At 37.4% G+C, this 21,383-nt stretch overlaps 1 protein-coding gene across 5 annotated transcripts in view; it reads left to right on the forward strand.

The window, feature by feature from the left end:
* LOC5571706 (long-chain-fatty-acid--CoA ligase 6) overlaps nucleotides 1–21,383 on the forward strand; it is a 110,920-nt gene that overhangs the window by 40,384 nt on the left and 49,153 nt on the right. For 4 of the 5 annotated variants that reach the window (XM_021853667.1, XM_021853665.1, XM_021853666.1 and 1 more), the window contains exons 2-3: nucleotides 644–1,235; nucleotides 19,798–19,952. In XM_021853667.1, coding sequence (XP_021709359.1) covers nucleotides 1,154–1,235; nucleotides 19,798–19,952 — 237 coding nt within the window. In that variant the 5' untranslated portion in view covers nucleotides 644–1,153. Of the gene's footprint in view, nucleotides 1–643; nucleotides 1,236–12,644; nucleotides 12,794–19,797; nucleotides 19,953–21,383 lie in introns of those variants that run through there. The other variant, XM_021853670.1, reaches the window with a different exon arrangement.

Below are 21,383 nucleotides of genomic sequence, written 5' to 3' on the forward strand. Positions count from 1 at the left end.
GTACGTGAGGCGATTTGGTTGCGATATGATTGATTATCTTAGAGCAGTGGCTCTCAAACTGGGTACCAGTCTCTATCAGTATTGAAATTACATCGCCATAAAAAATACCGATGGAGACCCTTTGTCATCTAGGTAGTTTGCAATTCAAATAGAGACACTAGATATAGACGATGCAACTGCTTAATTGCTTATATTGAAACGTTAGGCGCCTGGTAATAAAAATTCACTCAACGCAACCTATTCCCGCATGTTATCGATCGTTTGAAGCCTCGAAAACTCGTGTCTCTCGAAAAGACCGACCCACCATCGCTCTCCATCCGCTCGATAGTTCCGCTCAATTGCGAACAAAGCATCATTGCGATAGGACTAACTGTGTGCAATTCTCGTCGGAATCTGCTCTTTCTGTGGGGACATCTCCCACCGAGAAGCGGTCCGCTTTGTGTCGCATCGCGATCAACCTTCGGAACGACAAAGTAGGCCTTCGAACTCTTTATTGCAGTTCCTACTTCGGTTAACGGCAAACGACTCTGCTGACTGCTAGCCAGCCTACTTGGACGAAGTGTGAACCTAGGACTGCGGACTACGCCTCGCCATAGGACTATCGTAAAGTCACCTCTCAGTTCGCATTTTGTTCTTTTATCAGCTGAACCGAGCCGAGTCGAGTGTCAACATCAACAACAGTGTGCAATCAAAATAGAAATGGGAATGTTGTGCTAAAAATGAGGTGAAAAAAGGCGTCGTCAGTTTCGTTAACAACCAACGCAAGAGAAGTGCATCATCTGTTGGAACGTTATCACTCAGCAAGGGCCCGATAGCCGAGTGAGAGTGTTTCTGTCTGGTGAAGAAAAAAATCAAAAGAAAAAACGAAAACAGTCTGGTGGAATGCTTAAATCCGCGCTAATTCTGGAAGCTTAACCATCGCGCGCTGCGCAAGGGCGAAAAAAAGTGCAATAAATGTGATAAAGACGTTCGTCAAGACGGATTCAAAGTGAATGAATGATAAGTGCTCAAGAAGAGTTTCGTTTCGTGATTGGCAGTGAAAATTGGCGAGCTCAGTTCTGGTCCTACGGTAACCGTGACAACAACGCCCCGGAGAAGCATTTGCTGCGAGCCGGATAGCGGTGCCAGGTTCTTTTGTCAGTGCATGCGGTGAATGTGCTACAGTTTCGCAACGGATCTTCTCAGCTGGATTAAGACTGCGCAGCAAGCTATCATGTCGAACGCAACGGCTTTGAGTAAGTAATAGCTATTATATATCTATTTATTGGTTTGCACATTTGAATGATATAAGTTTTATATAATTAATAGTATTTAAAAAAAAACATCGTACGAATTGACATTAAAAATGACAAGGAAGCGTTTATCAGTTTTTCATTTGGTGCATTTTAGACATCTTTTTGGCATTGAAAGATCTGTTTCATTAATCGTACTGTTTTGGTCAATTTCGGTTTCCCCTCCCCAATGTCTAAATAACCATCCTATCATTCTACGCACCTTCCAATCGTCAAATTTTTTTCTAATGTCAGATATACAGTACGTAATGGACAATTTACAACTTTTTATTATTTCAATACAAAATGGTCAACTTTAGTGGTTCAGTTATTTCTAGACAGATTCAAAAGTAATTTTCACAACACGTCAGACATAACTTGAATCTCATTATTTATTTTTGAGCAATTTTCCCAGCCACGAATTAGAAAGTAACAACAATTGGACTTGAAATTTTTGAAAATTTTTGACGAAAAGAATAAACGATTTTTCTAAAAATATTAGAATCCTAATCTCCAAGCATTTTAAGCAAACTTGTTGCAATTCGTCTAAATGTGCATTAAATATTTCACATCTTCACTGAAGGTACTATGAAGCAATTTTATTTACTTCAATTATAAAAACTTGTTTTATTTGTATTTACTTCAGTTATAAAAACTTGGTTTTTATTTACTTCAATTATAAAGACTTGTCAAAAAATAACACTTTGGTTAAACCTTTATTATCTTTTAGCTCGTGAAACAGTGAAAATATTTGATGAAACTCAAGATATGTTTGAAGCGCTGTAAAAATTTCTTTCAAATCGACACATAAAAAACTCAGATTTTATCGCCTAAAGTTATGCATTTTGTATGCGAAAATAGCATATAGATTATCCAATTCTTTAAACAAATGAAAAATATATGGCCACACAAGGGCAGATCGATATTTTTGACGGCCAAAACCTCTAGTAGGGTGCAGAACTATTTGGGCACTTCCATGATTCACTTTGTTATGGCGGGTTTTTTTCTCAGCCTGATTGTCTGAAAGTTTGCAATAAGAAGCGCTTCAATACGATACATATTGTAGCCAAATATGGACATTGTGGCTTTTAAACAACCCCACTGTTAACGCTGTTTTTTTTTTACTTGAAGTGAATCAAAATTGTGGAGAATAGGATCCGGCTCCCTACTGTGGGTATGCATCCTAGAGGTTTGGTGTCTTTGACAAAGTATTTTGTACTGTATTTTAACTGCTTCAAATTTAATCTAGATAATTCAAAACTTATCTAGATCAGTTTAATCTTTTGATAGGAGCGCCTTAGCAATAAAAAATCTTCAAAGTTGTTCGCTTAGGTTTATTTGGCATTTCTTCCGAAGACACTTACACTCTATCAGATGATACTTTAAGTAAAAAAAACAGCGTTTTACAAAATCCTTCAAGCGCCAAATGACGACACCTTTCTTTTATTTGTGACTAGTCAAGAACATTAGTTTCGTCGTAGCATAATCAGAAACATGATACCGCATGGGCCTTGTTTTTGCTAGAACAATAAAAGGAGCGAAATTAAAGTTATTTTGATATGTGATTCAAAAAGGGGCCATTTATTATTTACACTGGTTTCAAATCTAGGAAATAACCAGATTTAGATACCATATCAAATTCTAAAACTTAAGTCGTATTTTATTTATTTGCATCGCACAATATGATTTCTATTGAACAAAAAAATATTCGCCTAATAAAAATCTAAGGGTGTAGAATTTAGATACACATATACATATACATATACACACACAACGTATTATTTTGAATTTCGTTTGAAGGTTTATTACAACACTTGTTTAATGATGACTTCTTGAAAACACTTTGTCGACATTCAATATGTTTTAAGTACATTTTGATAATATAAATGCACGAGAATCAAATAGAACATAACAAACATATTTTCACCGAAAACTCAAACCGCCACAACAAAAAGCTCCTTTTTTCTTTCTTCGCAACAATAAAACTAATGTTCTTCACTAGTTTTAGACAAAATAGCTGGCAATTTGGCAAAACACTTTTTTGAACTGTTTGTACTAATGAAAAGCTATCGAATAATGTAAATTGCCTTTGTTGTTGTTAAGCTTTACAAATATTATGACTTATTTTTATATGTTTGAACAAATTTAATGTACAAAAAAGGTTAAAATAGACTTTTTGGCATACACTAGAGTGCAAATGTCTTCGGAAAAAAGGTCAAAAATGCCTCAATGAATAACTTTGCAGAAAAAAGTATATTTCTAGAACGCTCCTGTCGATAAATAAACGCAAACGCAACGATGAAGAGAAATCGTTGAATGCAGATAAGCCCTTATGAAAAAAAAATGCTGAAATTACTTCAAAATACTTCAAAACACCAAACCTCTAGGATGCTACCGTGCACCCCCGCTAATTTGAACGGTACCTCATGCAAACCATCGGGGTTTTTTTTAATTTGAACATCTAGTCACCCTAGAAACGTATTTCTGGTTACCCCTTTCACTGTTTTGTTTTGATTCTGCGTTCCGTTCCACAGCGTTCCATTTCACTTCACTCCGTTCCACGAGCTAAATGACGTTTGAACCATTTTTAATCTGAACGATGTGCAAATTAGCGGGGTACAGATTAAAAAGTGTTAAGATTAAATGTGGTCAAACCAACGGGGGTACCCGGTATAGGTTTTGGTCGTGAAAAACAGCGTTCTGCTCCAGTGTGCGACGCCTATGTTGTTGAAAGTTTTCTCAATCCAAACATTAAATATCCTTTCCATATTGGACTATAGAACTATCTGAGAATAAATGTTTGGTACAGTGCCGTGTCGCATTGTTTATGTCTTGTTCTAAATGCATTTTTTTCTGAAGAACTTTAAAATCTGCCGTGATAAAATATGTTAAGATTATAACCAAGCTTCTTTGCTAGTTCATTTGTTATTTAATCTTGAAACTGTAATCTCGTTTGAGTAATGTTCTTCAAATGAAAATTCATACATGTGCTCGTGAACTTTTAGCAATTTCTTTTGATATGTTCTACCGTGCAAGTGGGTGCGAGTCTACCATATTTGCAAACATTTCCACCATTGCTCAGCTGTCCAGAAATCATTTATTGGTTGGTTCATCTCTTTGACATTGCCTCGTATTTTCACAGTTTTCTCGCATAAAGCTTTGGTAACACTGCGGAACATGGTTTTGTCTCAAGCACCAAAATACCACTATTAACCTAATTAGGGATTGCTGAATCCAGTGCAATTTTCAGAAATATCATAGCACGTCTAGTTTTTGAGATATTAGCTGTTGAAAATGCTAAATTTGACTGTTTTAGGCAACTTGCATGCAAGTTTGCCAGCTTGTATGGCAATTTATTTGCTTAATTTGCCTCAGAACTCAAACTTCATGTGTATAACAATAATTATAAACAAAGTTCATAATTCTTCCGATGCTCAAAAGTAAGTTTTTGTTTTGTGTTTAGAAAAGTATTGTATTTACCATATAAGAGCAACGAAGAATTTTGCATGGAGACTGTAAACATGTTGACAAAATCGATTTAAATTAAATTTACCGTGCAACTTCCACCAAATTATATTTTAAATGAAAGTTAAAGTCGTATTTTGCATGCTTGGTGGATTACATCCCTCAATTTTTCGATAAATCATTGTTTAATTTTTATGTAAACATCGATAAAACCAGTGTTTTATGCATCTTTGACGACCTATAGCTAAAAATTGTGACGTGCGGGAACTTTTTTGAAAACGGCATCAGATTTAGCAGCCCCAAATATACTAGAGACACATAATTTGATCCTTGAGACAAGCAAAAATGTCATTTTTGTTACGCTGTGTAATATGACTAAATAATTTTTGACGGCTTGAGTGTAATAAAGTGCTTTTGCATGAAAATGTTAAGCGTGAGATTTGCGAAGCAGATCTCTAATGAATTTGCTCTCGCGGGAGAGCTTTTTGGTTGAGAGTTTAGTATGAGCCTATCAACACTGAACTGGCATTCATATTGTTGAAATTCACAACGCATCACCATAACGTTAAAGCTTATGCACATCCAAATATGGGGTTCAAATTACTTAGAGTTTAATTATTCGAATTATTTTTATTGCATATTGTGACTAATTTGAATGAATTGAAATGTCATATATGTTTACGCGATGCTGAAGCACTTGAATAAAACGATGCTATGCAATCTTATCGGAATTGAAGCACAAGGGCTGATAACCTGTAATCGCAAGAAGTATGTTTACGATGACCGATTTTATCGCTAATATAAATGCTGATGCACAATGAGCTTATTGAGGCAGTAGCGGTGCATTGAAAGTATGTAGATTACTCGTTTACTTGAGTATCCACAAAGTCAACTGTTTGGCGGAATGAAGACGTACATACTCGTACCATTCAACCAATACTGGTGATTCGGACAAAAACGTTAACTTATTAGGAAAACGTATAGAAAATTTCCTATTGTTCTTAACCACAAAATTCCATTTGCCCTGAAGGATGAAGCAAAGTTTTGGCTTCGTGTGGTTATACAGTAAACTCTCTCTTACTCAATACTCGGTTTCTCGATATCGAGCTAGAGAACCATAGTAAAAGTTGGATTTTATGGCTACTTCGATAACCCCTTGGATCGCATGGTTTTGTGTTTTATAACACGATATCTCCTTAATGAGTTATGGAGAAGATGATAATGATGGAGAGTTTACTGTAATGGAATATTGGTGTTTGCTTGAAATTCTTGAAGGAGTCTTGGGACAAATTTCTTCTGGGATCCCTAGAGAAATTCTACTGATTTCTAGAAAAAAAAACCTTTTATATGTACATTTTAGGTTCAAGACTCGTTGACCCCCTATATTCAATATTTTCTCCTGAAATCTTGAACCTTCAAAAACATATTGGTGTGTTCCTGAATAGGATTATAGAAAGAATCCTTGCATTGAATTGATTTCAGAAATGTGTGGAGGAAACCGGAAGAAATTCCAGGACAAATGCCCCAAGGAATACAAGAAGCCCAACCTGTTAACATTCCCAAAAATACTTTTTAAAAAAAATCCCTTGAAGAATACATAGATAATCCTCAATTTTTTCTTTATAGGCCCCCACTTGCCTTTGAAGAAACCCATTGGTATGAAATTTCTGGAGAAATACCCAACAGAATACTTTAAGAAATCAATAAATTTCAGCTCTGAGAAGTAAAGTTGAGATGAACTAGTCCAGGGTCAACAAGCTTGAAAATATAGATAGAAAACAATTTGTGCCTTTCCAATAATCACTGCGGAACATATTTCTGTCTCAAGCATCAAAATACCGCTTTTTACTTAATTCAGGATTGCTGAATCCATTGCCGTTTTCAAATGCAGAATTTGACGATTTCAGCTATCTGAATGCAAGCTTGCCAGCTTGCATGACTTTTTTTTTCTTGATTTGCCACAGAATTCAAACCTTATGTATTAAACAATATTTATCTACAATGTTCATAATACTTTCGATGCTCAAAAGTTAATTTTCGATGGAAATATGTTGTATATTGCCTTATAAGAGAAACGAACGATTTTATATAGAGACTTCAAGCATTTTGAAATAGTCACTTAATCTAAATTTAATCGGGCAATTTAAATCCAATTATACCCTAAATGAAAGTTGAAGTCCCAATTAGCATGCTTGGTAGATTAGATCATAAAAAGTTTGATAAATTAAAGCTTAAATTTCATGTAAACATAAATAAAACCAGTGTTCTATCAACTCTTCTGAAAACGGCATTAGATTAAGCAATCCCAAATCTGATCTAATCCTTGAGACACGCATAAAGGTTATTTTTGTTTCGCTGTGAAAATTTGCGTGAAAAACATAAATTTCGCAGGTGTTCCAAATATTTTCTATACATTCCAGGACGCTATTGATCCATCAACAAGCCGTTTTGTCGTTGAAGATTCGAACAAAAAACTTTTAAGGCAAAGTTGGTCATCATTGAAATTTGTACGCATCGTTGGTAATTATACCACAATTTTGTATTGCACTGACACATCCCAGACAACCAGAATGTACGTATAATTAACTCACCTTTTGCGTTATGCGATGCTTATGGGTGCAATGTTTCACGTATAAGATGTCGTGAAATGGCCTTATACGTACAAAAGTGGAGGCGATATACGTGCATATTTTATATGATGAAAAATAGCATGCATTGCGAGTGTGTAGATTTTATTACGAACTAATCTGTACTCTTATGCGACTTCATTTATGATAACAAAATTTATTTGACAGCTGCTACGGATTGATCCGATTTTCTTTGTACGAGTATACGGGACGAAACTAAATGTACATATGAACTCATGAAATTGCGTTTTATGCGAGGAAACTCATCGATGAAACAATTTCATCCATCATTTAGTGCGGATGTGATGAAATATGTATGAATAAACGACTTTTTTCGTAATCTGTTATGCGACTTCTGGTTGTCTGGGATCTGAAAAAGTATCAGCATACTGTTTGCATTTCAGCGCATATAGTGATACTTTTCAGGATCAATGTAAAATATGAGAACTGAGTTTTGTGTCTTTGAAATTACCAGCTGCAATGTCAGCATGGCTGCCAAAACGTATTATAGCCTTAAGAATTTTTCAGTTAAATGGAATATAATACAGCTACTAGTGTTGCTTAGGTCAATAATTATCGCCAAATAAATGATACCGTTGCCGTAGATCAGTTAGGAAGGCTATCACACGCAAACAACGGTACCGTAATCCGGGGTATCATTGATCAGCGGGGTAACACTGATCGGAATGACTCATCTCGTAATAACACTGTTCGACAAAAAAAAGTCGATATGAATGCACAGAGACCGGACACCCCGGGCTTGAAAGTATAAAAATAAACAAAAATAATGGCGTTTTCAGAATGTTCGTGTCTGCCCCAGGTCATTTTTAAAATATACTTGAACTTTTTGCATTTTTTATTTAAAAATCTAATCTAATCAATAAACCGACACAGTGTTTTATATTCAGGACAGGGGAATTTATGTGCCATATAATGTTTTCAACTTTAAATACAACATGAAGAGTTGTAATAAGATTTGCAGGGAGCCCTCCCCCCTTTTTTGTACCCTCCCCATTTTTAAAGTATCGCAAATGATGGAATATTTGATATACAGGGGGTTGTCAAAATAACTGGGACAGGCAAAAATTGGGCCAACTTTGGAATGCTGTAACTATGACAAAAATTAACCGATTTCAATTCTTTAAGAAGTAATGGACGGGTCAACTAATCTAGGTGCATCCACGGAGATGAACTATGACCACCGGATACCGGTGATAATCCGGAGTTCCGGAAGCATGTCTTATACAGTGAAATTATGACGTGTTTTTAGCAAAGGTCTCGGCTAAAAAAACAAAATTTTACTACACATGAAGATAGAAGATCTAATTCTGAAGCGATTGATGTGCCAAGTATTAATATTGGTCCAGAAACAACCAATATATGGCCATTTCCCCGGAATCGGTGCCGGTAGTGGATCCGAATTGGGATCAAACAATTTATTCACTCAAAATATGTCGCGCAATATTGTTTTCTCCCTAGCTTATCATAAAATACCCTATTATAAGTTGAAAATGAGTCTTGTACAGATTTGGCCACTCATGGCGCCGCCCAGTGCCCCGGGGGAACCTTGCATAGGGACATTTCGATTTTGACACCAAAGCATATCATGCGACGGCTCATTCTTCATGTCTTGTCGTAAATAGGGCAACTGTAGACTCAAAACGGATAGTTGACTACAGTGACTACTTCCGGGACCACCGGATGTCCCCGGGGAACCTATAATTAGGGACAATTGAAATTGAACTCCAATACATATCGTGCGACAGTTCATTTTTCATGTCTCGTGCTAAATAGGGCTATTGTAGACCTAAAATGGATAATTGACTACAGTGGCCAGAATACATTATTAGTATATCACCACTTTTTTTTTGGTTCTATTATACTAACAGTTTGCTCTACCACATAGGCATAATGCATACGGGGATAGACCATTTATCATCGAAAATTGGCAACGTTCAATGCAGGGCTACACAGAGTAACGAAGCATTGTTTTATGGGTCACGAGATGCTACGAAATCTATGATGCACCGCAAGCGTTGTGATTTTCACCATGAACGGCAATGGAGCATGTGATAATCGTCACTAGGAAATCTTTCGCGTTCCGCATGTACAGTCATATATTTTCGCTCTATCGAAAACAGACCGTTTCTTCCCAACTGAAGCAAAGCATGCAACTCAGTTCATCGTTCAATGACCACTTCCATAATTTAGTCCCGAGGGCTCTCTCTGTCAATTGTACATTTTTGAATTTTTTAATCATGTTGCAAATACACGAAAAAACCTATGCCCTGAGAAATCAAAAAAGTGCATCCAGAAAAGACTTCGATGGGATAGGGATTTGATCTCGATATATCCATAAATTTTGCCCAACATATATGTAAACGGATCTATTCCTGACTACAGTCTGGTCTCCTAATAGAAGTTGCCTCCCACTTCATATTTACCGGATGATAGTTACGTCCCGTTGAAAACTGCTCAGAAATTTCGGTGGGATTTCAGCTTATTCTAACTAAAACACAGTTCACACGCACAGATACCTCACAAATATATTTTTGTTTACGAGTTTGAATCGTAGAGTACAAACTTGTCCACAAACCACCATCAACACATCGTTGACCTTTTGACGTAATGAAGGCGTTCGCAAAAAATATTTCGTTTTTCGTATTTCGTTTCGTTCTTCCGGAGATACTGAGGAGGCAGGCGGTTTATTTTTATTGTCACCCCAGTTTACGATTAAGTGTATGCTCAGTTCAGTTGAGATGGATGACAGCAATGGGATGTATGGGTTATTTAGGAATAAGTGAACGGAGTAATTATTCCATAATGTTTGAAGTGAAAGCTTTAGTCTGAACCACAGTGATGTTATTTGTATCAAAATTTTACGTTGACCTGATTAGATTTACGAAAAGTTTCGACAAAACAACAGACATTTTGTATAATACCGCATTTGAAGCTATTCCAAAGATAAACAGCTCGATATCACCAGTTTATCGCACTGCTTCCACTTTGATGGTCTTCTTGTCAAAGTCTGTTCACCTGGCAATAAAACTGGTTAAAATGAATGAAACTCATATATCCATTCTTGGCCCGTTATATAATGTAATCGTTCGATTTGCTGATAACATTTGGAATCAACATGACGTACCCATCACGAAATAAAATAAACCCGAAAAATATGACGATCATAAACGGGAGCTCAACCTTGCGCTACATCACTGGTAATTAGCATTGTCAACCGATTTCAACTTGCTCCATCGGAAGCATGATTAGCAGCTTCGTGGATATTTCCGACTGAGATAAACACACCCCACAAATGGGCGATTAGATAAAACTACAAAAAAAAATCATTCCACGCACGGAATTGTTTCAGAGCTCGAATTGTACACTTCACCATGGCGCAAGTTAAACCAGAGCTGATGAATTACACGCACTTGGAACCAACTATCGGGGCTCAAACATACCGCTTCTTCATACATGTCTAGTAGACCTGTTCAGTTTTTTAAGGCACCCATGGTTCCCATTAAAACATAACTGTCCTATATTGATTTTTGAACCAACATCTTTCTTGCTCACAACATTCACTTCATAAAAAAACACTTTATTTGACGCTCATCTATTCAGCAAGACCAAGCTGAGGGTCGAGGATTTTTTCGTAAAGGAAATTTTCTTGGCTTTCTAGGGAAAAGAGTATTCTCGTGCTTGCCACACAATATACTCATGCAAAAATGGTCAATCGGCAAAGAAAGCTCTCAGGTCATAACTACTAAGGAAGTATATTAGGATCACTAAACTGAAAAGCAGGCTCTGTCAAGCAGATGGAGGTTTTCGAGAGCCTCAATCAGTCGCACGAAATGCATCCCATTTTGTTCATTTTTTCCCACTGTGGCGCCCTGTCATACAGGACAGTGTCTTATATCAACTCTACAGTCGCATCACCATTGCTTAGGAAGAAATGAAAACCGAATTTAGTACTAAAAGGTACCATTACTATGTCGACACTTAAGACGGCCTTACAGTTGAGGTCGAAATACGAGTATCTGTCAAAAGATCAAGTTCCAGTGGAATTAATTGGTATAAAAGGGTTCTACTTATTTATATTCCACTAATTTCTCGAAGATTTATTATTAAAAAGAGAGTTCATAGGTTTGGGCTTTTGGATCAGATGATCCAAAAGAGTAGTATTCAAGCCAATCATTTTCTACATATAAATTATGTGTGAACGATATGCTAGTAACCTTCAGATGAAATAAAAAATTGAATTTAATTAAAAAATAATAGGATTTTATTTAGAAATATTATAAATGCTTAAACTCTTATAGTTATTTTTCGAAACTATTTAACTAATTACGTTAAAAATATAATGAAGAAACAGTCAAATATCTGCAAATTAATAGATTATCGTCTAAGCAAAAGGCTAGTACCGAGGAGGAAAGAATAACTCGCAATAACTTATGCATACCATATTTTGGTATCATACTATAACTAGGCATTGTTCAGTTGTCAATACTTTATTTTAGTATTATAATGGTATTTGAAAAACAATTAAAAATACTTCATGTTGGTATTCGACAGCTATTGAGGACTGCCGGAGGTATTGAAAAATTTAACTTTTTTATGAAAATCCATCAAGTATGATTTAGGTATTACAATACCTGATCTAGTTATCACCTTGGTATTTGTAGAATATGCAGAATGTATTATTTGAGGTATTTTACCTCTTATGCAGGGCTCATTCATACCTCATTCAGTTTGTAGGTGTTGGAAATAATCTGGTATGGAATATCTCAATTTGGTATTCAGTAGTTATTTTCTTCTGCTCGGGGTGGTATATTCGAATCATTTTCAAAGTTATTTTTCTAAAGCAATTCGGTGAAAGCTCCAAAAATCTTAAAATCGGTTTGATACATCGCTCAAATTGTACCCAATTTCATTATTTTTGGACAGAATAATTATGTTGATAAATGAGTTCAAAATTAGAATTAACACGTGAATATTTGTTTCTAAATGTGAACACGTCTAATGTATAGGTACATGCTCATTCCATATCGCTGCGTGTCCTACGCGGCTATTTCCCGCCACCACCCGCCTCACAAAAACACGCAAATGGTCAAGTTTGTTGTCACACCGCAGAGGCTATCCGCGCCGTTGAATCCCGCTCAGTACTGCGTACTGCGAGTTCGGGTTAAGTCGCATCAAACCGCTTATCTAGCGCCGCTAACTATATCTACGTACATCTCGAGAAGTTCAAAAGTACAGAAGTGATTGACCGCCGGTGTCTCGTCTGCTCTGCGGGTGATCGTGAAAAGTGAGAGTGAGAATATCTTTGAGAACCGCGCCGGCTAAAACTTGGAACAATATCTAGTGTCTCTCCCGCCGCATTACGGTTTCGGTTAACTTCTCTCGAGATGAAGGATTTGCGAAAAACCATAGGTAATGTTTATGTTTACGGCCGATTACTTGAAATCTGGAGGTGGTGAAGTACTGCGCGTTTAACATTAGTGCGTCAGTGCGATGTAAGAGCTTAGGTAATTCTGATTTCGCTTAGTGCATGTGCCAATTTCATACACTGGATGCTCGTAGAAAAGAAATTGCCAAACTGCTATCGCCGCCGTCCGTCAGCAGTGAAGTGCGCGTCCAACTGAAATACACGTGTTTGAAGCGTAGCAGATGCGTATATAACTCATACTTCTCTCAGCTTGGCTCTTGATTGTTTTTGCAGGGTCGCGTCTTACACCGTCAAGATTTGATTTATATGGCCGAGTGTGGTGTAGATCAGTTCCAAGTCGGGTTCTGTATGCTAAAGTATATTTTTAACCGCCATATGAAAAGAAGTAAATGGAGTCTTGCTTGAGGAAGACACTTCGTTACGTGTAAGTAATCAGCTGTTTTTCGCCGGGTGCAGAACGGGACACTCGTGCAACGTGACAATTGATCCCATTCAACCTTTCGTTGAAGCGATGAAGAATGAGGAGAGGTTAATTATTGAGCGTGCAACATTCCGAGATGTAATAAATTGTCGAGTTTTCTGTTCAATTGAGGTGTATCCATTACTTTGACAGAAATAGCATGTGTTGAATTGGTTTATATCAGTAGAACAAATCAAAGTCAAAGTCATTGAAGTCCATTGAATGTAATCATTTTTAGTTTCAAAGTGATTCTTTCGTTTTCATGGTTTGTTATCCATAGTTTCTCTGTAACATAATAATAATCGCATGTTTTTCAGTGTTTTTATGAAAGATCCATCTATTTCTCTTTCTGTCTGTGGCGCTAAATCCCAACTCAGAGATAGCTTCCTGCTGCTCAGCACAATTTTCCTATGAGCTCTTTCACTGTTATTAACTGAGAGCTTACTCTCTTACTTACTTGTATTCGTAAATCATCTTTTACGAGGATAAAATCTACATGGGACGCACATGAGACAGACGAAGTGTAGAATGAGACACCTCTGCAGACCCATTAAAACCATCCCGTTCCTTACATTGAGATGTACATAGAATTCGGCGCTGCTATTTCAGTATAATCTAATCAGAAATCTAGCTGTAGTTACTGCATTTCAGCACTCGACAAATCCATACATTCGCTGGTTACATTGTTCAGGATTGTGTCCCCTTAGCATCTAGCGACCATGCGATCTCTCAGAACAATGGAGCACGGGCACTTCAATACGACATGCTCTGCTGGTTGAAGCTTTCGACAATCTTTCTCTATGTTGAGCATGATTACAAGAACTGTAAGACATCATTCCCGAAAAATTGATGTAACGGAAGCATGTTCAACGTGGCCAGTGAAGCTGAGCTTGTAATCGATCATTTCCAAGAACAGCTTTAAGGATCTCTTGAATTCGATGCTGCAATCACCTACCGGAATAAGCGCCCTTTGCTAAGATTTGCGGTTGTTGATCATCACTTCCTATGTCATATGATGTGCTAGTCCCATTTTCGCATGCTTTTTTCCATTTTGAGATAGTGTGCGCTGCAGTCAACTCTAAATTCTTCATGAGTTTCGTAGTCCACTATGGTGATGTCATCGGCGGAAGCTATAATGTTAACTCTCGTTTGAGGCTTGAGGTATTCCTACGCTGCCCATAAAAGCATAACTGTCCCATATGGAATTAGTAGGCATTGAGAAAATAGCGCTCAAATTTTCAAGTCGCGTTTTCTCATACAATTGTTCAAAATTTTCTAGTTTATTTCTGTATGTTATATTTATTTAGCATCACCACACTGATTACCCATTTTGCTTCAATTGATTAGCAAAAAATATAAACATGTACACAATTCACGTTTTGCAGATAATATTCGGGTTGATAGTTCATGAAGAGACTGTTATGCCTTTATTTTTCAATATGGGACTACACCAACTTCATATTTTTCCATAACATTTTCAAACAAAGTGTGTTAATTTTCATATGCATAGTAAAGTATATATTCAAACATAAATGTTGAGACGAAAAAAGTTGTTGGTTTGAAAATCCATATGGGACAGTTATGCTTTTATGGGCAGTACGGTAATTCAAACGCTCTCTTGCGTTCAGATCCTTTCCTGAATTCAAATTTGTTGTTAGAAAAACCGTCCGCACCTTCCGTATACGATACCAGCTTATTTAATATTTACCTTTCCAAAAACTAGCCCGTTGTATCTAGCAAGCACGAAGATACTCTCTGCCCTGATAAGTAAAGTTCTTTCTGCCATTCTCGACAGCTGTGTTAGTGAGGCCCATATAGCCGTAGCGGTAAACGCGCTAGACCAATCTCTGGGTCGTGGGTCAAATCCCTACCGGTCAAGGATCTTTTCAAGTTGAAAACTTTCTCGTCTCGCAGGGCATATGTCATCTGGCCAAACGGTCCGTTTGGCCGAATTACAATTAAAAAATCAAATTACTTCACTATAGGATTCATAAGTGTGACCCAATAACTGATCTGCTATTAGTATGTTGACTTTTTAGAAGTGACGGGACGTCATGTTTGTCTCTGTATAAGAACACCAAGAAAATGATAAAATCGACTCGTTAATTCAGAACAAAGTTGTGAACTTCACACATCGCGTCAAGACTTAAGCTGATGATTGATTCGTATCTGGGTTACCGACGGTGTTTATATTTCTGTTTCTCAGTATTGAAACGAAGAAGCCAAGACTTGTGGTTGCTGGAACTATGTTAATGAATAATTGCTTACATTTGGGATGTTCTTTTTCAGCACTGACTGTTTCTAGAACTAACACTAAAGAGCTGATTATTGGTATACCTATCAATGATGTTTTATCGTTCTTTATGAGTAAGCTAAAAAAGTTCTTTGAAGTTCAGCTTTGAAATTCGTTGCTGTAGTTTACTCTGGTTATCAATTTCGGCATTCGGCCAAATGACCAATTTGGCCAAACGGCATTCGGACAAACGACCCGAAACCCTGTAGAAGTGTCCATGAGAACACACTAAGCTGAAAAGCAGGTTCTATCATCATAGGGACGTAACGGCAGGAAGAAAAAGTTAAAATGTTCACTTTTCATTTGCTTCATAAACTTCCTTCTCCTTTTTTCTGACAATACATCTCAAATGGAACAGAGCCATCTCAACTTTGAATGCTTTCGCAGTTCTTAGCTGAGGGCTTTTTTCAATTCTCCTTATGTATTAGTACGTGTGACAGGTATTTCAGGTTTACTTTTTGAGGTGTATCTAGGAAAAATCCTATAAATTCCTCATAGAACTGTCAATCACTATTATCTTCTTTTTGTAATATCATAATTGTTCCAGGACTGACTGAAAGGCTTTTTTGCATAAAAGTCTTCCAGCGGTACATGAGAGATTTTTTTTCCAGCGATTCTACCAGATTTTTTACCAAGAATTTTTGTAGTATTTATGTGAATTTTACTATGAGTTCTTCAAAATAATCTTCCAGGAATGACTGAAGCTTGCTGTGAATTAAAAACATCAAATGATTATAGCATTACTACTCGTCCTGAATGAAACGTTAAAAATGGACTTGATCGAATATTTATATTGTTTATTCATGTCATTTCGGAGTGATGGGTCGTTTTGGCCCAGATAGCCGTAGCGGTAAACGTGCAGCTATTCAGCAAGACCAAGCTGAGGGTCGTGGGATCGAATCCCACCGGTCAAGGATCTTTTCGGATTGGAAATTTTCTCGACTTCCCAGGGCCTAGAGTATCTTCGTACCTGGCACACGATATGCAAAAATGGTCATTGGCACAGTAAGCTGTTAGTTAATAACTGTGGAAGTGCTCATAAGAACACTAAGCTGAGAAGCAGGCTCTGTCCCAGTGGGGACGTAATGCCAGGAAAAAAAAGGGTCGTTCAGGGAATTTGGGGTAATTGTGTTCGGATTAACAGCATTCGGGGTAATGGGGTAGAATCTAGTAATGACACTACTATTTCAAGCAAATTTTGATGGAGCTGCTCATTTTCACAATGCTTCCTATTTTTCAGCAGCAAGGTAGCATGGGTATTTTTCACAATACTAATAAAAAAAACAGTGTTTATGTGGGCACCATAGCCTAGTCCGTGAGTATTGGTCATGGTAGAGGGGAAATTTGGCAAAAGCCAGACCGAGGGTTCAGCCTTGACAAGTAAAGCTACCAGGCAGCTCCAACTAAATACTATACAAAACAAATGTTTTCCCGAATAATTTTCGTTAAGTCTTACCTAAGTTTTTAGTCATCTACCAGCATTCCTGAAAGCGTGATTTTAATTTATGAGTCTTCAGGTTTATAACATTTGAATGATTTTGTAATTCTTTAGAATTTCTTAAAAGAATTACTCAAAATCACAGGAAAAAATATCAGAAGAAGTCACCTTAAATTTTTTATCGAATTTTTGTAAAAAAAATCTTTGGAGGAAAACAAAATAAAAAAAAATTGATGCCGCTCTCCGATATATTTCTGGATGATCTTTTGAAGAACTCCTGGGGTAATCTCTGTACAACTCAAGTAATTCAAGTAAAAGAGTAATTTTCGTAAGAGTTTTAAAATGTAACATGTAAGTGCCATTGACTTCCACTTAAAAATTAACGAACAGTCGAACAACCATTTAACTACTATATATACTTTGCTGTCAGGAAGCAAGAGCTTCTCTTGCTTTAGAATTTACGAAAATAATTCTTCTCAAGTTAGTTGTTTGTAACTCTTCAAAAATGCCAACATCAGTTTCTGTGTATTTTTTAATACCTCCATTAACATCACGGTTTTGTGCTCTGTTGTGATGTTGTTGTTGTTTGAGAGGGACTTTAACCCGAAGGTCATTCGTCCCTCTAACTCTGTTGTGAAGTATTTCTAGAGTACACATCTTCGGTTTGGTCTCTGTATCACGTATCGCTGGTTATCGGCATAGAACGTGTGCAGGAACAGTTTCTACACATTGTGCTTCGGAATGTACCGAATAATCATCCCGTACATCATCCAGATTTTTAAGCAAACTGCCGCTTTAGTTGCATTAGCTGACCATATTTTGTGAGAACATCAATAGAGCTGACTTATTATGGTAGAAGCACTGATTTTGGCCAGCATAAGAGGGTATTTTTTAATATGTGGAAATCCCTATACATACCACAAATACGTCATATGAAATCGTTTAAATGATATGAATTTTGAGATATATCGGAATTAAGCAGAAATCTTATCTCCGTCTTGAAAATTGCGTTGGCTACCAGAAACAGTTTAGACGACATGTTTCTCCTAAATTGATCAATTATGATAAACTGATTTATTATGAATAAACTAAATTCATAAATTATTATGAATAAAATAAATTATCAATAAACTGATTTATTATGAAAGTTTCTAAATTGAGAATACCCTGGCTGAATTAGATACAAGAAAGTTGAATTTTTTAGGTAAACGAAATATTTGTACTATATTTAGTACTAGTGGTCCCGGCAAACTTCGTCTTGCCATCAAGTAGGCTGTTGAAAAACGCCATGCAAGCCCCATGTAGAAAATGTCAGATTAGATTTCTCCCGTTTTCCCCACTATTCCGAAGACTTTCTTAATTTTATTCTTCGCACAAACAGGTCGGAGCTCAGGATGAATTCAACAGTGAAAGAATCATGTAAGTCCAATCACCCGTTCTCAAGCCATTTCGTGACATACAAACATAATTCCATTTTTATTGATATAGATATATTGAGACAAATCAATTAATGTACATGGCTACCACCGGTGCTACTACCTTACAGGAGTTTTCGTTCAATGAATATCGTCGATCGCTAAAATATCATGAGATTTTTGAAATTTCTGGACCTAGTTAAACAGCCCATGAAGCTCTTGTATTAGAGTGGTAATTAAGCTCTTTGACTATAATTTGACGAAGTAGTCTTTCAAATATTTACTATGTAATAATCATCAGTGCAGCGTAGCCAAATGTCAAGTACCGAACTTCCTTAGCCGAGTGGTTAGAGTCCGCGGCTACAAAGCAAAGCCATGCTGAAGGTGTCTGGGTTTGAATCCCGATCGGTCCAGGATCTTTTCGTAATGGAAATTTCTTTGACTTCCCGGAACATAGAGTATCTTCGTACCTGCCACACGATATACGAATGCGAAAATGGCAACTTTGACAGAGAAAGCTCTCAGTTAATGTCTGTGGAAGAAGCTGAGAAGCAGGCGCTGTCCCAGAGAGGACGGTAATGCCAAGAAGAAGCAAAAGAAGAAGAAGGAAAACTATGCCGGTCCCGACCAACCAGTAATTTCTTTATAGAATTTTATCCAAAGATGGTGATTGCCAACGATTCAAAACGAATCGGTATCAATCGCTTTGGAAAATCTCCGACTGGTTGACTAGAGTGATAAGTTAACATTTACTAAAATAGTTCAACAGTTCAGCTCTTCAATGGTTTCATGAGAAACATCCGTCTTTCAACCCCAGCAATTAAAATTAGAATAAGACTACGAACCGCATCTCTTATACATTATCGTTTCTCTAAGCACAACCCTACTTCTGCGTTATAAAGCTCTTACATCTACCTTGTCGTGTTCACCGTGTAGTCTAACTACAGGCTAATGGCAAGCGGAACGAATCTTTCCTCCACAACCGATTCGATAAGACGTTTGAACGTCTGTCGTACAGCACACTCTGGCCTGGTCAATACGTTTCTCACACTCTTTCACGTCGTCAATCAAGCAATTCAACAGTGCAGAACCTAATAACGTGTTGGAATGGCTGTAGATAAAACGTTTTCTTCTAGGTATTTGCTCCCAGCTTGATTTGCAACATAATTAGTTATGTTATCCTATTGTTTTTTGAACTTCTTGTGATGTTCACGAATTTCTAGATTAATGTTTTACACCCTAATTATCTATGTTCTCAAAATAATAAAAAAAAAATATAACCTATACCACTACCTCTGACAAAAATCAACAAACAAAACTATTGCCTCAATCTTTTGCTTATACTTACGATGCTTTTCCCTTTTTTTTTCTTTTTTCTACAGTCGATGAATTGGACGGATGTCTGCAATATGTCGGCGGCACGGGCGGTGCCTTGGCGCTGACGGGGGTGGCTGCTGCGACCGCCTACTACTACGCTACCAGACCAATACCGGAAAAACCACTAGTGCCTCTAGATAATCAGTGTCCCATAGAAGATGTAAGTATTATTTTCGTATGTTTTTTCGGCTAAAAGGGAAATAGTTTCGCGTGATCAACCATTTGGTCGTCACCGTCGCTAGAGATCATCGTGCTACAATCACATGATAAAAGTGATGGTGTTTTCACATGCTGTTTTCTTCACGGCTCGTTTTCACAAGGCTACTGCTTCGTGCGGTAGGTGCGGGAAAACGAATTTTCTTGTGTGACGTTTGAATCGTGGCATCATCGCCGTCACGAGCCGCTTCTTCGACGTTTGCGTCGTTTAGCTACCTTATAGAAATGGTTTGAAAAGTTATCTTGTCCTTGATCAACCACGTGTTTTTTCAGCATGAGGTGATGCAAAATTATCAATCATCATCATTGAAAACGTGCGATAATTTCACGCTTCAGTTTTCGATAATACTCTACCTCATGAGAACGCGAGGCTTTTGATCGTTCGTTGCAACTCAACCGGATCGACAAATCAGTAATGTAGATCTGCTCCGTTTTGCACAATATGAAACCGTGGAAACTCCCCTTGCTGTGCGATCGCTGGCTGGTGGATGAAAATTAGGGGAAGATGGTTCAAAATGGAAACTTGAGGCGAAGTAGGCCGTCACCGAAATCCTCCTACAGAAATCTCCAGAAGCTTTCCCTGGAATCATACCGAAGTTCCTCTGATGTGTCTAACAGGATTTCCACCAGGAATTCCTCCTAAGATTTCGTGCAGGAGTTCGTCGGGAGATTTCTTCCAGGAATTACTCTGGGTATCTCATTATAAAATTCATCCAGGCATTTTCTCAAGAAGTTACATCGGAGTTTTTTTTAAGAAAATTTATCCGGAAATTTTCTCCAGGATTTTCTCTGGAGATTTACAACAGTAATTTCTCCGGGGATTTCATCCAGGAATTCATCCAGAGATTTTTCCAGGGTTATTCCTTAAAACCTGGTGGGCCTCGTGGCCGTGTGGTTAGTTTCACCAGGCATTTAAGCGCATCGTGTCATGGGGTGTGGGTTCGATTCCCGCTGCAGCCATTGAAACTTGTCGTCAGGAATGTTTCTCTGCTGTGCCACTGGAGCATGCTTGTCCGTTGTCTAGTGTTAAGTTACAGCCTATGCAGCTAAATGACTGAAGACGGTGTCCGTGTCTTTTTTTTTTTAAACTCCTCCAGGGATTTTCTCCAGGAATTCCCCAAGGGATTTTCAATAGCATTCCCCGAGGTTTTCGTTCAGGAATTCCTTTGTGGATTTTGTCCAGAAATTTTTCTGAGGCTTTCTTCCAGGCGTTGCTCCGAGGATTTGTTCAAGAAACACCATCAGTGACGTTCTCCATAAATTGCTCCGGAGATTTCCTCCATCAATTCTTCCGGGAATTAGCTCCAGGAATTCCGCCGGTAATTTTCTCCAGAAATTTATAATTTTCAATAAAAATTCCTCCTGAAATCCTTCC

Source organism: Aedes aegypti, chromosome 3, assembly GCF_002204515.2.
Source record: "Aedes aegypti strain LVP_AGWG chromosome 3, AaegL5.0 Primary Assembly, whole genome shotgun sequence".
NCBI classification, from domain to species: domain Eukaryota; kingdom Metazoa; phylum Arthropoda; class Insecta; order Diptera; family Culicidae; genus Aedes; species Aedes aegypti.